Here is a 20,975-nt window from a genome sequence, read left to right as displayed (position 1 = left end):
TGAAATTGGTCCTCAATTGTAACCCCAACTTCTCAAACCTAATCCTTCATCCTTTGAAACTGTGGCAAAATATTTATATCTGCTGGTGTGACCTGTCTATGTCCTTTTGTCGTTGTTTGAAATTATCTTCATTAGTAGCTGTATGTCTAGATTTTCCCCAAATTTTCAAGACCTGAGTAACTTACAACAACAAAAGATGCTGTTTTCTTGGCATTGACCCTTGGAGAACACTACTGTCTATTACCATCTAGGTAAAAAATAACCATCTGCCACAATTCACTGTTTTATCCTTATGCCAATCTTTTAAAATCCGAACTGACACTCATCAATTCCATGCATCTCAATTTGTTTATCTGCCCTTTGACTGGTACTTTATCCAAGCTTTCTTAAAATCTATAAAGACAATATCAATTGTCTTTTCCCGTCATCAGCCTTCCCTACCAGTTAGGTTAATGCACTATTGGAACAAAGTGATTGCACTAGAGATGATAGAGAGGAAATTCACCAGGACGTTGACTGGGCTGGATCTACAAAGGTAAACCAGATAGGCTAAGATTTGGTTTTGTCAGAGCAGCAGAGTCCTGGGGTGACATAATTGAGGTGTGCACACCTCAGTCAGAGTAAACTGTTCAATAACCAGGCTACACAGTTTTATGGTAAGGAGCAGGAGGTTCAGATGGGAATTGAATCGATGTTTTTCACCAATGGGTGGTGGATATTTGGAACTTACTCCCTAAAAGGGTGGTCAAGTCAGGAATCTTCAAGACATTTAAGAAGTACTGGAAAAAGCAAGGCATGTAAGTCTGCAGATGATGCAAAATGACATTAAAATATATAGATGCACCAGGATCAGCATGGACGGGATGGACAGAAAGACCTCTTTCCATGTAATGAAAGCTTTGGCTTCTAAGGAAATGAGCTGATTGTGCTTACATAGCTGAAATTTCTCCAAGTGCTTGTGGATATTTCTTTCCTCTGATAATTATTTATAAAACAATACCCACCATTGATGTTGAACTGATTGGCTTGTAGTCATTAGCAGTGTCTTCACAAATTTTTTTTTCTTGATTGGGATATGACATTTGTAATTCTCCAAGTCTTTGACACCCCCACAAAGCCAGGTAAAATTTGGAAGATTATGACAAATCATTCCATTATCTCTACACTCATTTCCTTAAGCAACATGGAATACAAGCGATCAGACCAGGCAATTTATCCAGTGTAAGCACAGCCAGCCTTTCACCTCACTATGTTCACCTTATCCATCACTGTTTATCACCACTCCTTCTGTTGATACTTTGTCAGCTTCCTCATCCATTATATACCCCAGGACAAATGACTTAAGTATTCTATACTGGCCATGCCCCTTGAAGCATTCATCACCTTCCTTGGCTCTAAAATACCCACCCCACTTCCTTCTACTTGTGTACTATTTATATAGGGAAGATCTTTAGGTTCCGTTTTACTTTAACTGCCCTCCTGTATCTATTTTCAGTCTTTATCAGTGATATTTTCATGTTCACTTTTCCTCTCAATTTATCGGTCTGAATCCTCTGATATGGAGAGTAGTAAATAACTCACATTCTCAAAGCAACATATGTAAATATTCAGGATAATGTTTTATGTAAGCAAAGGGATTTTGTACATGTGTTGCATCTTTTGCAAAAACAAAAGTCATGGAGACAGCCAAACTTTTCTTCATCCCAGAATATCCCTATCTGGTCTGGGAATTAAGGTGATGTTTCATTGTTCTTGGTGCATCTCCATGCCAGTTATGATCCAATCAGTCAGCACCCTATTCTTATGCTGCATAAATTGGTGTGCTTTTTTTTTGCCAAATCTATTTCTTGCCTCTTAATTCAGATGAAAAGCTTCAACGTATCTCCTTTCAGCAATGATTAAGTTCTGTGCTACCAACCATTTATTTTCAGCACTACTTAACCTGGCAATCACTTTAAAGATTAGATAGTAAAAACTTAAGTACTTAGACAGATGTTTATACTATCCTACTTAACTAAGATTTGGAGGTGCTGCTGTTGAACTGGAGTGTACAAATTTAAAAATCACAACACCAGGTTACAGTCCAACAGGTTTATTTTGATGAAGGAACAGCACTCCAAAAGTTAGTGCTTCCAAATCAGCCTGTTGGACTATAAGCTGGTGTTGTGTGATTTTTAACTTTGTACTTAACTATGGCTACTATTCCGCTTATGTTGGTTCCAGGATTTCCTCAGTAAAATGATGTTTCTCTAGTGATGTTGCTCCTTTTCAGCTTGTTAAGACTGAAGAAGACAAAGGAAAAGAAAAAGACCAAAGGACTTGCCCATTTTGCCTCAGGAACAAATGAGTAGGCTACTCATCCCTTTATCTTGTTCCACCATTGAGTGAGATCATGCTGTCTTTTTGCCTCACTCCATATACCTGTCTTTGGTCAATATCCCCTAATACCTTTGTAACAAAAATTTATTAATTTCAGATTTACAATTAACAACAACAATCCACTGTCATTTGTGTAAGAGAGTCCTAAATCATTAATACCCTTTTTTGTGTAGAAGTGCTTTCAAACATCTCTCATGATCAGGTCGGTTCTAATTCCCAGACTATTGCCCCTAGTTATGGAATCCCTAACTAGTGGAAATAGTTTATCTTTGTCTTTTCTTGTTAATATCTTGAGTCCAATCAGATCACCCCACAACCTCCTGAATTCCAGAGAAAACAGGCCTGATTTGTACAAAGTCTTCTCATAACATAATCCCTGCTGCCCCGGAATCATTCTTACAAACCTGCGTTTTACTCCCTCCAATGCCAGTATATCGTTCCGAAGATGTGCCCAGATGGTGGGCGGCACGGTGGCACAGTGGTTAGCACTGTTGTCTCACAGCGCCTGAGACCCGGGTTCAATTCCCGACTCAGGCGACTGACTGTGTGGAGTTTGCACGTTCTCCCCGCGTCTGCGTGGGTTTCCTCCGGGTGCTCCGGTTTCCTCCCACAGTCCAAAGATGTGCGGGTCAGGTGAATTGGCCATGCTAAATTGCCCATAGTGTTAGATAAGGGGTAAATGTAGGGGTATGGGTGGGTTGCGCTTCGGCGGGTCGGTGTGGACTTGTTGGGCCGAAGGGCCTGTTTCCACACTGTAAATCTAATCTAACCTGCTCGCAGTAGTCCAAGTGGGGGCTAATCAGAGTTTTGTACAATTTCTGCATTCTTGTGCTGCAACCTTCTAGATATAAATGCCAGTATTTCATGAGCTTTCTTGATTATTTTCTGCATTTGTTTGTGACATTTTAAAGATGTATCCTCCCAAATCTCCTTGGACATCCTCGTATTTAACTTTATTCCATCTAGAAAGTAACCTGACCTATCCTTTTTCAGTTGAAAAGGGATAATCACACACTTGGTTATATTGTGCTTCCATTTGCTACAGTAGTGCCCATTCACTTGTCAATATCCTTCAGTAATTTTATGCTGTCATCTGCATTTCTCACCAAAACTGATTTCACATACACGATGCACACTGATACAGAGTGACAGTGTTCGCAACCTCTTTTATTTATACTAATCTCGTTTCTGGCAGCCCTCTGAGTCCTTGGCCTTCCAGGACCGATGGAGCTGCAGGTCAATCCAATCAATAGACAGCTGTTCTTCTGAGGGTGGTTCCACCTCCCAGTGAGTTTGCAGAGAGATGAAGGAGCCACTTTGCCCTTGTTAATGCTGGCTAAAGTGCATTACTGTTGCATGTGTTCATGGTCTGAGATTTGAAAAGCCTGCAATTATTTTTTATACAACTTACGGCCTATAACTTCTGTGTCAGGATGTACATTTTTTTTCAAATAGATACAATGAAGCAAGATAGAGAAAGCATTTATCCGCAAACATTACATGTTGCACCTTTGTCTTGGTAAAGTATTTATGTTTAGCAAAATGATCAAAAATCAATTGTCATATTTTTAATGTTTTGTGATCTATTTGATATTCAAGAAGAATGAACAGAATAGAGGTCTTATTACAGTGGCATGTTAAAGTTTCTTATTATCTTTGTTATACGTTTGTAATTTATAGTGCGGTGTTCTGCACTGTGTGTGTTTATGCTTTAATATATTACACTGCCAACTTTGTTTTATTTATGGCAGCTGAAGGGAATGAAAAGATTACCTTCAATTATCACAGGGCCATTATTTCAACAGAAATTGGGAATAGCAGTGTAAATAAAGGCAAATGTGTATGACCTTTGTATTTTATGTTTGAAAAGATTTGTTTTAATTCGTACTGTACTAAGCATTCAACATTCTTTAAAACATATATTGATGAGGTTATTTTGATGACATTTGTTCAGTTCCTGAACGGAACTTTTGCTCATGATTTAAGAATCACTTAATTCGAAGTGTTTACTCTGGAAAGTTCATTTGTTTGAGCAGTTACATTACTTTTTTTTAATTATTTAGTAAAGCTGTAAACATAATGGTACAAAAGGCCTGAATGGATTACAATCATTAGCAGAAAGAGGTTTTTTTTCAAGCAATAGATACTCCCAAGATTGAAGTTTGAGTCAAAACACAGGAAAATCTCAAGTCCGGAAAACTAACGTATTGCTCGCGAGACTAATGAAAAGAATGTTTTTCTTTTAGTGAGGAGAAAGCTCTTAAAAGCGTAGTTGAAAGTTCCTAATACTCTATATAGAGTTTCCTCATTAGATTTAATAATTTTAAGTATTGTTGCCCCCAACCCCTGCCAATGGTTGTGTTCTCTAAAATCTTCAGTAAACTAATGACATTTTCGACAGATATATAATAAAAATGTTTTCCTTCCATTTTGAAGCTTTAAGTGCTACTTCTAACGATGAGGTCGATGATGACGACGATGATGACAATGATATAGATGGTACAGATGACGAATCATTAGAGTGTGAAGATGACAGTGAACCAGAAGAGATAATAGATATGGTAAATAAAACAAAATATGCTTTAAAGCAACAGCATCGGGAACATTTTGTGAGAAGTAGAGGTAACTTTCCAGGTGTATAATTTTTCATCAAAACTAGGAGTTTACATTTGAATAAAAAATAGAAAAGGAATAGAAATAAAATGTTTCTTTTACTGAAACTAAGCATATTTTAATGTTTGTAATACTATCCTCAAACAACATTGGTGTCAATAAAATGCCCTGTGAAAGTGCGCAAGATCATCTGTGACGATTGTCTGCAGGAAGACAAATTGCCACAATGATAAAATATTTTCTGTATGTTTTCTTAAAGTATGTAAATTTATTACTTAAAATGCAGTTGTAGGCTTTTTAGTGTCTCTCATTTCTATATTTGTTAGCCGTATTGAACTTTAATTGATTGTAACTTGTTTCTGAATTTTATTTTGACAGTTCCCAGTAACCTCTGAATCACAGAAACTAATAACACGCAATAAAAATTTGTAGACTTTATTTTTTACAAAGATTTACAATTAGGATGCCCAAATACAACCATCACTGGTTTCACTTAAGTAATGAGCCAGCATTACCAGAACAACAATAAATTTATCATGATAAAATGTCCCAGGGTGCTTCAGAAGAGTATGATAAAATGAACTATGACAGCGAGCTGCTTTTTCAGGAGATGTTGGGCTGAATTTTTGTTCTGGTGAGGTGGAGGAATTGGAGATGATGAAGTTACAGTTATGCTGCACCATGAGGCATACCAGCATTTTAGTGATGTGCGCCTCCCCAGTAATTTTAAAAGAGGTGTCGAGTCTTGTAAACTGGCCATCTGCTGGAAAGTTACAGGAAATCAGTTCAAAAATTGAGAACACCTGATAGATCAGGTTCCATGTATCAAATTTAAGGACCTTCTCAAAGGAGTACAGGTACGCAATGAGGCCAAAGGCTCCAATTTAATTGGAATACCCTGCTATGAAAAATAGTCCATCATATTTACTTTTGCAGTGCTGGATAATGTTCACGGCTTCCTGCTGACCTCTGAAAGCCCAAACTCTCCTGGCTGTCTTCTCTACGTAATTTGTGACTGGCAACTGAGAATGAAAGAGCCCTCTTGCTTACCTTCCAATTTCAGCAAGGTTTACTTTCATGGCAGTTGTCGATCAATCAGTAGTGAGCAACCTCCAAATAATCCTCCACTCTTGGGAGCTTGCATGCCAGCCTTAATTAAGTGTAACCACTTAATTGGATATCTTCCTCCAGTTGCTGTCTGGGTCATGTCACTGGTATCTTTGGGAGTCACGTTTTATCTCACAGGTGAGTTTGGAACCGAGGGAATGAAATTCTGCTCTTTTGATTGGATGATCAAAAGTATAATTACAAATGTGGGAAATTCAGGGCAGGTACAATGATAATTATAGTAATTAGTAGTAAATCCAGTTTGTCAGTGATATACACATCTAAAGAATAAATCAAAATAAAATAGATCTGTTCAGAAAAACAATGATATGTAAATGGCCAAAATGGTGTAATTTATAGTTGGATTGTCTGATGGTGATATGCTATATTGACGTTCACTTGAATGATATTGACTCAAATTGTTTGGATATAGACAGCTCTGTTTTTTAATTTGTTTGTGAGTATGGATGTTACTGTCCATGCTAATGTTTATTGTCTATTCCTAATTGCTGTTGAGAAGGTGGTGACAAGTTACTTTCTTGAGGTGCTGCAGTTCTTAGATCTTAAATGTTGATGCAGAGCTGATCTGAACTGTAGTACCAAGAATCTTGAACACAGAATGCAAAGGAACAATACACAACAAAGCATTAGGGGTTTTATAAACAAGAAATCAACACCTATCTATCTGCATTTTTTGCGATATAGTGCATTTCTTTCATTACCAAGAAGATCAGTTCATGTTCTGTTCTCATTTATTTGTTTCAGTGACTCTTCTTGGTCACATACTACACAACTCTATTTTACATTGGCTGGAGAAATCTTATTCTTTTCAAATTTTATCAAAGTTTTAACTTCTATTTCCTGGCATTTTTTAATTCTCTAAGCAATCTTAATAATTTTAATTTCGATCACCTTGATATTTATTTGCTTTTTTTTCTAAAGAGAATGAGATTGACTTACTATGTTTTTCCCCGTTTCTCTTTAAATTACCTCTAATTATATCTGTGTCTGCACAAGGCTAAAAATCTACTAGCTGTGTTGGGCATGGTATGGTATCATTATCACATCTTGGAACACCATATTAGTGCATCAAGTGTCAGCAGATTGCTCAAATGTGGAATATTCAGTTTAATGGTTAGAAATGATTTGTTGTGGAGGGATAATTTTGACCTTGAAAGCATCAAATCTGAGTGAAATCCTTACAAGAATGCCATGGTGAAGTGACATTGAAAGAATTTGCTGAACTGGATGCAAAAACAATGCATTTGACATTTTAAAATTATTTTTTGATTGTCATTATAGTATCTTTGTACAACCAATTCATTCAGTAAACCGTGCCACAATAATTTAATATGGTTTGTCGATTTTCTTTTTTAAATTACATTGCTGGCAATTCACATTTTAAACTCATTTTGCACTAAGTGATGTATGGGTCAAACCACATTTTTTTTGGAAGCTTCTCTGGTGAACGTATACACCATTTTGTACACAATAGTATACTAAACTACAGAAAAAATATTAATTATTAACTCAGCCAAAAACCTCTCATCATGCATCTCAGATCTTGTCGAGGTTCATCTCCCTCTCCAAACTGTTTCTTGTTTCCTTGACTTAAAGGAGATGTGTATAAGAGTCTTATAAAGCCCAGCAACCGTAAAGCCATACAAAGTACTTTTATGTTTAGCCATTTTGTAATTTATATTTGTAATTAACCTTAAATTCAGATTTCATGCCTATAAATAATTTTCTAAAATGTTAAGTGTGTTATTGCTGAGAGTGGCAAGATCTCAGGCTCACCAAGTAACCATGCCCCCTTCCTCTCCATTTCTCTTTCCCTCATACCCCTCAAAGAAAATGTGAATACACAAATATACATGCATGCATGAACACTAGCAATTATATAATCATTAGCCATTGTAACTAAACACTTCTTACCGCCGCAGGCATCTTAGCACCAGGGAGATGTAAAAAATCTAACAGCTGGAGTTGGTATTGTGGTGTGTTAAACTGATCCAATATAACCAATTTTCTTCATAATCTAGAAGGATGATCAAGAGACTTGTTCTAAAAAGGAAATGGAAGAGAAAACCATAAATATAGAAATTCCAGACATTTTGAAAAAGAAACTTGAGGATGATTGCTATTACATCAACAAAAGAAAAAAGGTATATTTCCTATTGGTGAAAGTGAAGACTGCAGATGCTGGCGATCAGAGCTGAAAATGTGTTGCTGGAAAAAGCGTGGCAGGTCAGGCAGTGTCCAAGGAGCAGGAGAATCGACGTTTCGGGCATGAGCCTGAAGAAGGGCTCATGCCCGAAACGTCGATTCTCCTGCTCCTTGGATACTGCCTGACCTGCTGCGCTTTTCCAGCAACACATTTTCAGCTGTATATTTCCTATTGTACAGCATACCATTTTAAAAGTTTTTTTCATCTTTTGCATCGATGCTAAAAATGTTTGCCAATATTGAAAGGATATGTATTTTGAGTGTAGGTCTGCCAGAGGCACCTTCTGAGGGTAAGCAATGTGAAGTTTCAGAAGTTGACTTTTTCATAATGAACACGTTTTAGTATAGCCAATTGTAACTATGTATGTTTTGATGATGTATACTATAATTTACTCCACTTGCCTTACCGTGGTTATGTTAAGGCAGTATTAATGGTTTATTGTATAAACACCTCCATATTGTAAGATATGCACCCACAGCATGCATATCATCCATGGGAGACCATGTTCAACCACTGTACAAATGCTTTATCTTTCTGCAGATCTTGTACATACTTACGACTGACTTTAAAAAAAAAAGCCTTGTCACACTTGGACGTCACAAAGTTTCTCATGGTCCATTACATTTTGAGCTGAAGTATAGTAGCACCCATTCCATGACTAGCATTTCTCAATCAATAGAAAGCTGTTTGTCTGTGAAGACATGATATTACTTATTCTGTTGTACAAACTATCTTATATTTAACCATAGTCATTAATGTCACTATTACAAGATACAAAAATCTAATTGTCATAAGCCACTTTTGAAAGAAAAATTCCACCAGTTGTGACAACTATTACAAACAACCTTGAAAACTGTGGAATTATAGTGTAATATTGGAGCTAATGGCCTTCCATTACAGATGTCTTAATTTTTATTTTCACTGACTTAATACTAAATAGCTGGATCCAGTATCTGGATATTTTGATTGGTATACAATATTCCTGTTTAAGTCATTACTTTGGGACAATTATGGCACTTTCAGGTTTTAACTTGGATTATGCTTAATGTTCATTTTCAAATGCTTATAACTTTAAAAGTTACAGATTAGTATAAAATTGTGAATAATCTATTTTTCAGTTGGTGAAGCTTCCATGTCAGACGAACATTATTAATATTTTGGAATCCTATGTGAAACATTTTGCAATTAATGCAGCCTTTTCAGCCAATGAAAGGTGTCGTCATCATCAGAGTAATTCACAGATTCCAATGAATCCTCATTACATTCCACCTGAGAAAAAGTAAGTCTACATAATAGGTTTTGGAAATGGAAAAATATACTGGTCAGCAACAATGAAAGATTTTAGCCATTCATTTTACATTGAACTTCATTAGCCATTTGCACTGGAACTTGAAATAATTAGAAATCCAAAACTGCAGGGGATTAGGAATATTAATCAAACTGATTGACGAATTGTCACTGTGTGACATACAATCTAAACAGATAAAATGACTTACAACAATCATAATTAAAATTTGATTGGCTTTGTAAAAAATTAATTTTTATTGTCAATAATGTTTTTGTTAATTAACAGACAAATTTTATTTTTTTTCTCTGGCATGTTGAGTTGTTGTCTATTTGTTGTTGTGTAAATACCCCAACTTTGCTTTTTTTCCATTTATTCAATGCTTTGAGATACCTTTTGGAGCAAAGTTTGAAGAAGAGTAGAATTTGAAGTTGCTGGCTTTATTTACTCCTTAATAACTTCAGAACTGATGGTTTCACTATTATATTTACTGCAACATCTGACCAATAAATAAACAAGGCTCTTGTTGAGTAATGAAATGTTTTCTATTCTGCAGTGTTGAACTTTGTAAAGAAATGGTGGATGGTTTAAGAATCACATTTGACTTCACACTACCCATGATTTTGCTCTACCAGTATGAACATGCTCAGTTCAAGAAGGTCACTTCATCTAAATTCTTTGTTCCCATCAAGGAAACCCTGTCAAATGTTAGGTAAGTTCTCTTTTGCCTGAGGATATGAGATCGTCACAGCTCATTTTATTGTGGTGATATGAAGTCCATGGTCTCTTCAAGAGGATTTTAAATAAATTACGTTGGTACCCATATCAAAGTACGGAGCTTATGTTTGAACTATATTTCCTGACTTTATAAGGAAAATTCCCCACATTCCAGGGAAACAAAAACAGCAAGAATTACTTCAATCTTTATAGGACTGTTCACATTCTCAATGTCCTAAAACACTTCAAAACTCATGAATTGGAAATGTAATCACATTTGTTGATTAATGCAATATCTAGTTCACACACAGGTCCTACAAGCAGCAAGTGAAGTAAAGGGTCAATCAAACTGGTAAAGTGGTGTCATTTGCGGAATGAATTTTTATTTCAGAACACACAAAATGTTCTACCGTTCAATTACTGCCATGGAATCTTTCCGTCCACTTGAATGTTTTAGACATTTCTTTCAAAAAATGGTACATCTGACGATGTAGCACTCTCTCAGTGCTTGCCTATCCTGTGCTTTGTGCTTGAATCCAAAATCATCTGATATGGATGAACCAAGATGACCTTTGTTGCAAATACTTCTAGCAACTCTGAGAAGGAACAAGCTGTTAATATTTATATGGTCCTGTATTTTTGAATTTCATATACTCCCACTTCACTTCAATATTAGTATTTCATTGGAAATGTGAAAATCATAGCAAAGTATATATTTGTCTAATTCTCTGTTCCCAGATAGGTGATAAGAGATCTTATATGCTATTGATGAGACATTTATTTTGATCTTGGTTCCAATTCTTGATAATGTTTGCACATTGGTTATGTTATTACTAATATATTATTTTTCAAACACCGTTATTACTTTCACCAACAATGCAGAAATGGCACAGGAAGATACAGCTCTCAGTACCCTTTGTTTTGATGTACTTGTTATTTTTTTCCCTGTAAGATGGCACATATTTTTGTGAGCAGAAGCTGTTGTTTATAATTGGGGATTTATTTCAAAGCTAAGGTGTGCTCACAATGTTGTTAGTTCTGTTTGAACGTTTTTACTGCTTTTTGGTGATAGTATCAATCTACTGAAATATATTGATCTGATGTATGCACTACATTCGGCCATGATTGTGGCTTTGACAAAGTCATTTTTAATTTAAGAGTGTGCAATAGTTTATTCTTTTGTATTAATATACTGTACAATGATACTTAACATATGCAGTTTTCAAACAAAGATTAACACCTGCTTTCAGGCATTATTTACTGCTCATTAAATAAAACCAGCTTGTTTTGCAAATTTCATGTTCCGTTTCAGAGTTGGGAATTATTTTCATTTGTATTTAAGTCCTGCCGGGAAACATCTTTTAGTTGCAAACTCAAATGTTAAAACTATCAATGTTTACCCATAAGTGAGTAAGGAATGATTTAATATTTTTGACAGGGATCAGTGCACTGGATAAATAGAACATTTATCACCAGTTTTATTTAATCAACTAGTACTTTGCTAAAGTAAGTAAATTCCAAAAATAGAAAATTTAATAGATTTTATGATCTTGATAAAATAGAGATATTTATTTTTCCAAGAAACGAACTAGCTACAAAAATCATATTTGGTAGAAGTCGGTTTTACAGTCTTGAATTGTTAATCTTTTCAGCATTTATTTTGTCAGGAATACTTGGAATGAAAATTTTTGCAAAATGGCAATAATGGAGGCAAGATTACGGCCTTTTCATGAGAGATTGAGAGGAGCATGGGCTGGGTAGGTGGAAGAATAGTTAAAGGATTCTGTAAGTGTGTTTAAAATAAGCTGTGAGGTCAGAAACTGTATGGACGGAGTAACAAATCAAAGAAAATTACCAATGTTGGCATTGCTACACTGTGCAAGATATTAGAAATTTGCTGGTGGAGAAATTTCTCGACAGTTTAAAAAAAATCATCAGGATGTCAATTTGTGTGATATTAACTGTCTCAAGATTGATGCAAATTAAAGGGTCAAAATGGGAAAAGCTTTTTAAACTACATCCAAGACTGCTTTCCGATCAGTACATTTATTGTCCAACAAGGAAGGAAGCATTGCTTAAGATATTATAGAAAATGAAGGGGAATACATAACTGATGTCAGAATAGTGAAATAATTGGAGAAATAGTGACCCGAATATTTGTTAGGGTCAGTGTAAAAACAGAATATAAAACGTTACTGAAGTATTTGGGTTTAAGGTGCTGGGGCAAAAAAAAATGCAATGTACAGTAAGAGTCCTGGTGGAATTAAATCACCTTGCCTATAATTAATGAACCAAGTTAGTGAATCTCAAAATATGAAAGGGAGAAAATACAAACTACATATATTCCATTATGCTAAAAAGGGGTAGTTTCAATAAAAGTTTTCATTCATAAATTGAGATTAAAATTAGACTGAAATTTATGTTGTAAGTGTGGGAAGAAAAGGATAATGAAAGATTATGATATCATGAAATATGGGAAGTGTTTGGGAGGTGAAGGTGCTATAAGAGAAAAATAAAAGTTGTCAGATATGTAAAAGGTGATTTACAAAGGCTTTGATAAATGTAAAAAACAAGAGTTGTTAAGAGAATATAGTCCACTGTATACATTATTTTGGTTTTCCTAACCAGGATCATTGTTCACTTTGGCATTATAGCTGTGTGCTTACGTGTGTCAGTTCTCAATATGTCTGATGGTATGGTACTTCATCTGTTGTTTCTCTATTTACTTAAAAATGGCATCTAATTAAATGCTTGTTTTGCTTTTTAAATAATAGACCTCAAAAGGAACATTCTCCAAGTCCTCCTCCTCTTTTGAACCCGTCAACACCACAATCCACAGATAGTCAGCCGTTGTCGGGAGATCCTGCAACACCAAAGAGACGGAAAATTGATCCTGAATCTGTTCAATCATTGAGGCGATCAGCACGGCATGCATCAGGGTGTGACAGGCTGTCTGAAAGCAGTGCTTCCCCACAGTCAAAGCGCCGGTTTTATGAATCTGCCCAAATGCCCAGACTGCTTTTACACTTGGAGAAAAGTAGGTATTTAACACTTTAACTGTGAGTTTGTGATGATCTTAATTGAAAAGACATCCTTTTCCAGGTTGCACCTGTGAATATTCTTGCTGTGGTGATCATAGGCCACCTTTTTATGAAAGATATTTGGTGACATAGCCATGGTTAATTGTAGGATATTGCAATTTAAATGACGATGGTTTTGAAGTGTATGGTTTTAGTAAGGTAAGATGTTAGATTTGGCCAAGTATATGAGATTGGGTGTGGTTACAGGCAGTCACTAGGTTGTGAACAGGTTCAGTCCTTGACAGTCTCTTTGCAAGTCAACTTATATGCAGGTCAGAACACAATGCAGGGCAATATGAAGTAGATGTTCGTAAGTACAGAAAATGTTTATATGTTGGATCTTTTAAATTTGCACCCTGTATGGAACCACCTTATAAGGATGAGTGTTCATAAGTCAGATGTTTGTAAATCTATTCTTCTACCTTCTGGAACTGGCTTCCAATCTGATAGCGTGGATGTCTTCCTTGTATGCCTTTAGTGATCCTTTAAATGGATTTGTCTGTTTATTTCCAGCTGGTCAAAGTCCCAAAGCACTGACTTGTCAATTTCATTGAAAGATGTCTCATGTAAAGAAGGTCTAATCAGAGCGCTGTGTAACTTTACCATGCTGTCTTGAGGCTAGTAGTAGAATGAACATTTTACTTGCTTATAGCTGTTCCACATGATCCCCGTATCCTTTCATGTTTCCTGATTAGGTATTCCCACACATTAAGTCATCACCTTGTGGATCTATTTCCCCAAGTCATGTAACACCTTCAACTTAACTATATTGAATTTCGCCTGCGACTAAATTGGCCAATTGCAAACTTGATCTGACTTCTTTTGCAGGTTGCTGATTGTTTTGTACTGTCAATATTTTCCTCTGTGAACTTGACAGCATTGAAATGGGTTTCCGTATATTGGTCATTGATACAGATCAGGCGCAGTAGGGACTCAGCCAGGACCCTGGGAAAGTTCGCTTGCAGGAAATAACCAGTATTTCTCCCTTATGGTGGCCACATGTGCCAAACTCTGTTTTCATTTCATGGAATTGTTATGACTTCGTACAATGTTGAATTTTATGATTTTACTAGTTTTTCTCATAAGAACGCTGAAAATAAATTGCACATTTAAACTGTTTTAAGATATTAGTGTGCTGGAGAATTCTGCTTGGAAGTAACATCTTGTGCCCTGTTCTTTTTTAATTTTGCTAACTTTATGAAATGAAAGTTTATTTTTGTTTCATTCAAATGTATTTTAAAGAAACACCAGTCCACAGTGGCTCTTCCTCTCCTGTCACCCTCACACCTAGTAAAGAAGGGGTTGCAGTGTTTGACTGCAGGAGGAGTAATGAACTGAATGAGGTAGGAGTTCCTAATTTTTTTTTCTTGGCTCTGCATATGCGTATATATTAGTTAAAAAGACCATTTGTAGTACTTCTTTCTGATTTCGTATGTTCTTATTGCGAACCTGTTTCTGCCTTCCACAAAAGCAATCCATGCTTTAGTAATTGCCATTGTTACAAGTCAACACTTTTTTGCACTTCTACTAGCCAATGAGAAACATTCCAGTTGTATTATTTTATATTTAGCCAGAACTCATTTGGGATTACATAGCCAGTTAATGATGACAACCACTTTACAAGCACACTCATTCCAAGGAAGAGGAAGATTCTTGGAAGAGCAATTGATGGTGTAGCCCACTATACAAATTGGAATCCGTTCTTAAGAGAGCAGAGAGCTGAGCGCTTGGAAAAATGGAAGTGCTCAACCAGAGCATTTCAGATTGTGGGCTGAAATGATCTATAGTTCTGCAGATAATAATGATACAAATATGCCATCTAAAAGAGGGCAGAATCAGAGGATACATGAAGGTATAAAGAGCTGAATGAGGTTGTGGCAACAGAATGAGGCAAGGACTTATTTATAGGTGGCAGGCATTTCAGTTAATAGTGAAATGAAACTAAGTATGGGATAATGTGTATTTCTATAGATAGATGGGATAAGTATGACAGAGCTCATGCTGAAACGACTAATTGTATTGCAACAAATTATTTATTTGAATTTGTCACAATATTTTAAACTATATTCATGCAGCTTTAGAATGAGGTTATTTGATGAATCAACACATTTTTAGGATGACAGCTTTGTATTCGAGTTGTTACATTAACCTTGGGTCAAATTACAGTTTCCTTTTTTGCCTTTTTCAAAATTCTGTAGAATAAACGTCCTGTAGCAAAATGGAGGGTAGTTTGAAAAACTCTGCAGTTATGGTTCACTTGTTTATGAAAGAGACAGACAACTTGGACAAACGTTGTAGTTTTTCAGAAATATTCAGTATCAAGGGTGGCATAGTGGCTGTGTGGTTAGCACTGCTGCCTCACAGCACCAGGGACCTGTGTTCGATTCCACCCTCTGGGTGGTTGTGTGGAGTTTGCATGTTTTCCTCGTGTCTGCAAAGGTTTCCTATGGGTACTTTGGTTTCAACCCACAGTTCAAAGGTGTAGTGATCAGATGGTTTGGCCTTGTTAAATTCCCATAGAGCCCAGTGATGTGCAGGCGAGGTGGATTAGCCATGGGTAATGCAGGGTTGCGGGGATAGGGTAAGGGGAGTGCGGGGGTTTGGGTCTAGGTGAGATGCTCTTTGGAGGGTCAGTGTGGACTCAGTGGACCAAATGGCCTGCTTCCATTTTCTAGGGATTCTATAATTCTAAGAAACACAAGGAATTTTATTGCCCAAGCTGTTCAGAGTGGTCGAGAGATTAATGTAGAACCATAGCAACCTAACACAGGAATAGGCAGAAGGCCCTTTGAAACTAAAGCTCTGCCATTCAATAGAATTATGGCTGATTCTCTAATGCAAAGCCGTATTTCTGCTTTCTCCACAGAGTAATCGTCATACTCAAAAAGAAGTAAAGTGAACCTAAGTTTGTCATAGTTTGTTACTTAACAAATTTTAAAGGGAAAAAAAAATTGACATCTTTGGATAGAAGTTGACTGAAAGCCAATTTGTCCATTTGAAGTCTGTTCACAACCATGGTTGGCTAATTTATATAATTACAAGACTTCCATCCCTTACTCAGGAAGAAGTCCTACCCTCAGAAGCTGTGACCAAGCTGATTGATTAGCAGTGTCCTCACTCCTGGTAGCTGCAGAGCTCAATAGTGGGTGCTGCCAGGATTGTAATAGTAAACACAAAGAGTATCCTAGCTGCTAAGAAAAGCAAATCTCAGGCATTTTTATACTGAAGGTGGAGGGGTGGGGCAATTTTGTTGAAACCTGGTGGAGGCATGTAATATTCAGTGCTTTAATTAAAGGTGACATTGCTAAATATAAAGTAAGAGAAAATTATGAAAAATACTCAACTGGATGACATGTGACATAACTGGAGAAGTAGCCAGTATAGTGTTAGGGAAAATGCAATGTGTGTAGTTTATTAGGTAGGTTGGAAAAGCATTTCATCATGTACCAGACTACGGGAGAGTGTACTATATAGAATTAAGAGGAAATTAGCAAATTAAATTAAATACAGATAGGAAGGGAGAAAACCAAGTTGAAGGACTATTTCAAGATGTATGTCAGTGATTTAAATATAGTGGCTAGGAGTGTCTGGATTTGAAGATTATACTTGAACTAAAAGTTCAGTAAATAATTCAGAGATCTAAAGAAATCTGCTAGATGTCCTTTTACCACTTTAAAATTTCCAATAATTCTATGTAGAAGTCTACTTTTTTGTTTTGAACTTGAGAAGTGTAAAGAATAGAGAATATTTCTTAGTAGTATCAGCCTAAAATGTTTAGAATTGTCAATGAAAGCAGATGTAAGCTTGGCTATTTTAAGCATAATATATTTCAGTTCATTGCATTTACAGTATGAAATTGGAAATGTAAAGTTGGCTAACAGGTTGAGTCTTGGTGTTTAAGATTTAACAAAATAAATCTTGAACAAGATCAAGTAGACAGGTATGAAGTATACCAATATGCTTTTCAAATGTTATCACATTGAGGAGTCTTGGTGTAAATTGGAACTGATTTTAATCTGTTGAAAAGTTGTTACCTAAGCTATTAATTTAGTCATTACATATGACTTGAAAACTGAGTTTTGTGTTGATCTAACAGGTTTTGTCTTGGAAAATGATGCCAGATAATTATCCACTGATTGAACAGCCTCCTGCACCCTCTTATATCTATGGAGCTCACCACCTTTTGCGACTGTTTGGTAAGTCATCGTGCATTATTATTTTCAGTGGATGAAACTGAAAAGGCAGAATTTACTTCCACACAGCGGCAGTTTAAGTTTTCCCGTGGAATTATGTTATTCTTGGCTTATTATGTATTCATACAAGGATAAAATACCAAAATTCGTGGACACTGAGGTCTGCCTCCTGCTGTGATCTTCCTGGTTCCAAATCTGGATGCCATGTTTAAAAGGCACGAAGACAACACTTCAGTTTCTGTAACTCAGGAGCATCACTGAACCTCTGCTCATCACCCCCACCGACCCTTGGAAATATCAAAGATTAGGCAAAAAAGGGGGCACTGTACTTTAGTGATGCAACCCTACAGGCTGTGCTGAAGGCTGATGTAGGAGAAGAAAAGTTATTTTCCCTATGGATGGTAATAAGACACGATCCTGACTAATAAAGACATTCCTGACAGAGGTAACTGCGGAATTCAGTTGCTTTGGGCAGCTCAAAAGTACTTGGCTTCAGTGCCACAAGTGTATGAATCATCTGAGCATTGCAATTCCACTTTAGAGAACTGTCATACATCAGGTTAGGTACCAGGCATCTCCCTGCCTCATGTGCAATCAATGTCTGTACCTTCATTGCAACTAATTGTGTAGTGTCTTTGGCACCACATTTCTCATATCTGCCAGGGTACTCACTTCAAAGCACAAAATAAGCTACACCGAGCAGCTTATGCACCATCATCTCACTAACCTTACAAATCTAGTTTTTTTTTCAGAGGAAAGGACACAATTACAAAAATATGAGCTTTTGAATGAAGCCTGTTTTTGAGTTCAGACCTGCTTGCATGTTTCAGTCAGGTTTGCTGTTAGCAGCTAGTGTGGCTGCCTCAAATGGACAGGCTAGTTGACCTGATCAGTTTTCATTTCTAACATTGTAAGTGTTTAACAGCAACAGACCAGGCCCCAAATAACTCCTGGGCTGATAAAAGTGGAGAGACTTCACCTCTCACAGTAAACATTTTGAATAGGAATGTTTTAAAGTACCAATTAACGGAAGACATTTGTATTCACTCAAACTTGGAGGAAGAATTTTACCCTGTCAGGTAGACGATTCATTCATATGGTGGATTTGTGAACACGTATTTTGTTTTTGGTGAGTGAAATTTTGCCATGAATATATTTCCAGCAGATTGGGGTGACTTGTGTTAATGACTTGCAATTGAATGCAAACATGGGTCAGGTGACTGTCATGAACTTAATTGTAACATTTTAATCCAACATCAGCAAACTGAATTTTTGCCCCCTGCCCAATTACATTTGTCCTGACTGCCATTCTAAAAGCTTTTCAACAGGCATGAAAACTTCCACTGAAGTGGGCCTTGAAAATGATAGAAACGAAATGTAAATCAAATCATTTTTGTTAAATGGAAAACTGTTCAAAACCTGAATATCAGAGAGCATTTCATTCTTAATGTACAAAATTTTCAAAAATGGCAGCTAAACCTCCCTGGTAAAATCTAGTTCTACCATATTTTGCATTTAAACATGAAAACGACAAGGGAGTAGAATTAATTGAATAGTTGTTTCAACGATTTGGTACAGGCATGATGAGTCGAAAGGCAGTTGACTTTGCAGTTTGGTTCAATGATTTAACTGGGAAATATCTGAATTAATCTAACTGGTATTGAATGTTAAGCTAGAATGTATCTTTGGGAGTTGACCATCATTTGTTGTATCTATCCTTAACAAAAATATGGCATCAAACTAACTGCTTTCTCTTTGGATTGCAATCCCTAAATGTTGATTGACCAAGCTGCATTATATTGTGTACAGTTTTGAATTTGTGACAATAGGTATTTCTGTGAAAATGTGTATAATCAATGTTAAAAATTCACATATGACCAGATTTAAATGGTAGGAAAAAATACTTCTCCGCTTTTTAATACAGACTTAACAACTTACATTTAGAACAAAACTGAATTCAACTGTGATTTATTTTATTTTGTTGCAGTGAAGCTACCAGAGTTGTTGGGAAAAATGCAAATTACTGACCGGAATTTGAAGGTCTTGGTAAAGCACCTTGAGCTGTTCCTTAGGTAAGGAATTAAAATATGTTAACAGATATTTGCAGCATTATTGGTAATGAGCTGCAATGGGTTGAGAATCAGCTAAAATTGTAGCTAAAGCAGAGTTCTGGATTTCATTTACAAGGCAAACAATTAAAATAAATCATACCTTTATTTTTGGAAAATTTTTGTTAGGCTTCATTGAAAATATTGTATCTAGTTTTGGTCTCTTCAAAAGCAAATGATAAATCCCCATTTGCTACGCCTCAGTTAGTAAGGTAGGCTCAAGGTACTGGGTTCACATACTTTAGTAAAGTGTAGTGATCATTTTATGATAGAAGCTCCTCTGCAGTTTGAAAGGGAGAAGCTGGAATTAGATGTAACAGTATTACAGTTGTATAAAGGCAACTACAGAGGTATAAGAGAGGAACTGGCCAGAATTGACTGGGAGACGAGCCTAGCAGGAAAGACAGCAGAACAGCAATGGCAGGAGTTTCTGGGAGTAATTGGGGAGCCACAGCAAAAAATTCATCTCTGGTGAAAAGAAGCTATGAAAGGGAGAATGTGGTAACCATGGCTGACAAGGGAAGTCAGGGATAGCATAAGAGTAAAAGAGAAAGAATAGAATATAATGTGGGGAAGAGCAATGGGAAGCTGACAAAGACCACCAGCGGCCAACTAAAAAAGAACTAAGGAGGGAGAAGATTAAGTATGAGGGTAACCTAGCCAGTAATATAAAGGAAGATTGCAAAAGTTTCTTTAGGTATATAAACAGCAAAAGAGAGGCAAAAGTGGTCATTAGGTCACTGAAAAATGATGCTGGAGGAGTAGTGATGGGGAACAAAGAAATGGCAGAGGAACTGAACAAATACCTTGTGTCAGTCTTCACATTGGAAGACATGAGTAACATCCCAAATATTCGAGAGAATTGGTGGGTTGGGGCAGTGGGGAGGGGGTGTTCAGAAGTGATTATGGTGGCCATTACCAAGGAGAAGGTGCTACAAAAACTGAAAGGTCTAAAGGTGGATAAATCACCTAGATTAGATGGACTACACTCCAGAGTTCTGAAGGAGATAGTTGATGAGAAAGTGGAGGTGTTAGTGGTGATCTTCAGGAATCACTGGAGTCAGGGATGGTCACAAAGGACTGAAAAATCACTAATGTAATCTGCCTGTTTAAGAAGGGAAAACCTGGGAAATTATAGGCTAATTAGTCTGAACTTGGTCGTTAGTAAGATTTTAAAGTTCCTTGTGAAGGTAAACTTGCAGATTGAGTCAGTAGTTACAAGGGCAAAAACAATGTTGGCATTTATTTCAAGAGGACTAGAATATA

General features: G+C 36.5%; 1 protein-coding gene across 5 annotated transcripts in view; it reads left to right on the top strand.

Annotated features, from left to right (window-relative positions):
• LOC132821012 (male-specific lethal 3 homolog) overlaps positions 1 to 20,975 on the top strand; it is a 47,415-nt gene that overhangs the window by 16,215 nt on the left and 10,225 nt on the right. For 4 of the 5 annotated variants that reach the window (XM_060833485.1, XM_060833482.1, XM_060833483.1 and 1 more), the window contains 9 exons: positions 4,816 to 4,940; positions 8,142 to 8,264; positions 9,445 to 9,605; positions 10,168 to 10,323; positions 11,996 to 12,085; positions 13,103 to 13,365; positions 14,651 to 14,751; positions 17,505 to 17,604; positions 19,589 to 19,673. In XM_060833485.1, the coding sequence (XP_060689468.1) occupies positions 4,816 to 4,940; positions 8,142 to 8,264; positions 9,445 to 9,605; positions 10,168 to 10,323; positions 11,996 to 12,085; positions 13,103 to 13,365; positions 14,651 to 14,751; positions 17,505 to 17,604; positions 19,589 to 19,673 (1,204 nt within the window). The remainder of the gene's footprint in view (positions 1 to 4,815; positions 4,941 to 8,141; positions 8,265 to 9,444; positions 9,606 to 10,167; positions 10,324 to 11,995; positions 12,086 to 13,102; positions 13,366 to 14,650; positions 14,752 to 17,504; positions 17,605 to 19,588; positions 19,674 to 20,975) is intronic. The other variant, XM_060833484.1, reaches the window with a different exon arrangement.

This window comes from Hemiscyllium ocellatum, chromosome 12, assembly GCF_020745735.1.
Source record: "Hemiscyllium ocellatum isolate sHemOce1 chromosome 12, sHemOce1.pat.X.cur, whole genome shotgun sequence".
In the NCBI taxonomy this organism is placed as follows: Eukaryota; Metazoa; Chordata; class Chondrichthyes; order Orectolobiformes; family Hemiscylliidae; genus Hemiscyllium; species Hemiscyllium ocellatum.
Note: the sequence above shows the minus strand (reverse complement) of the source record. Positions and strands in the feature narration are given on the sequence as shown.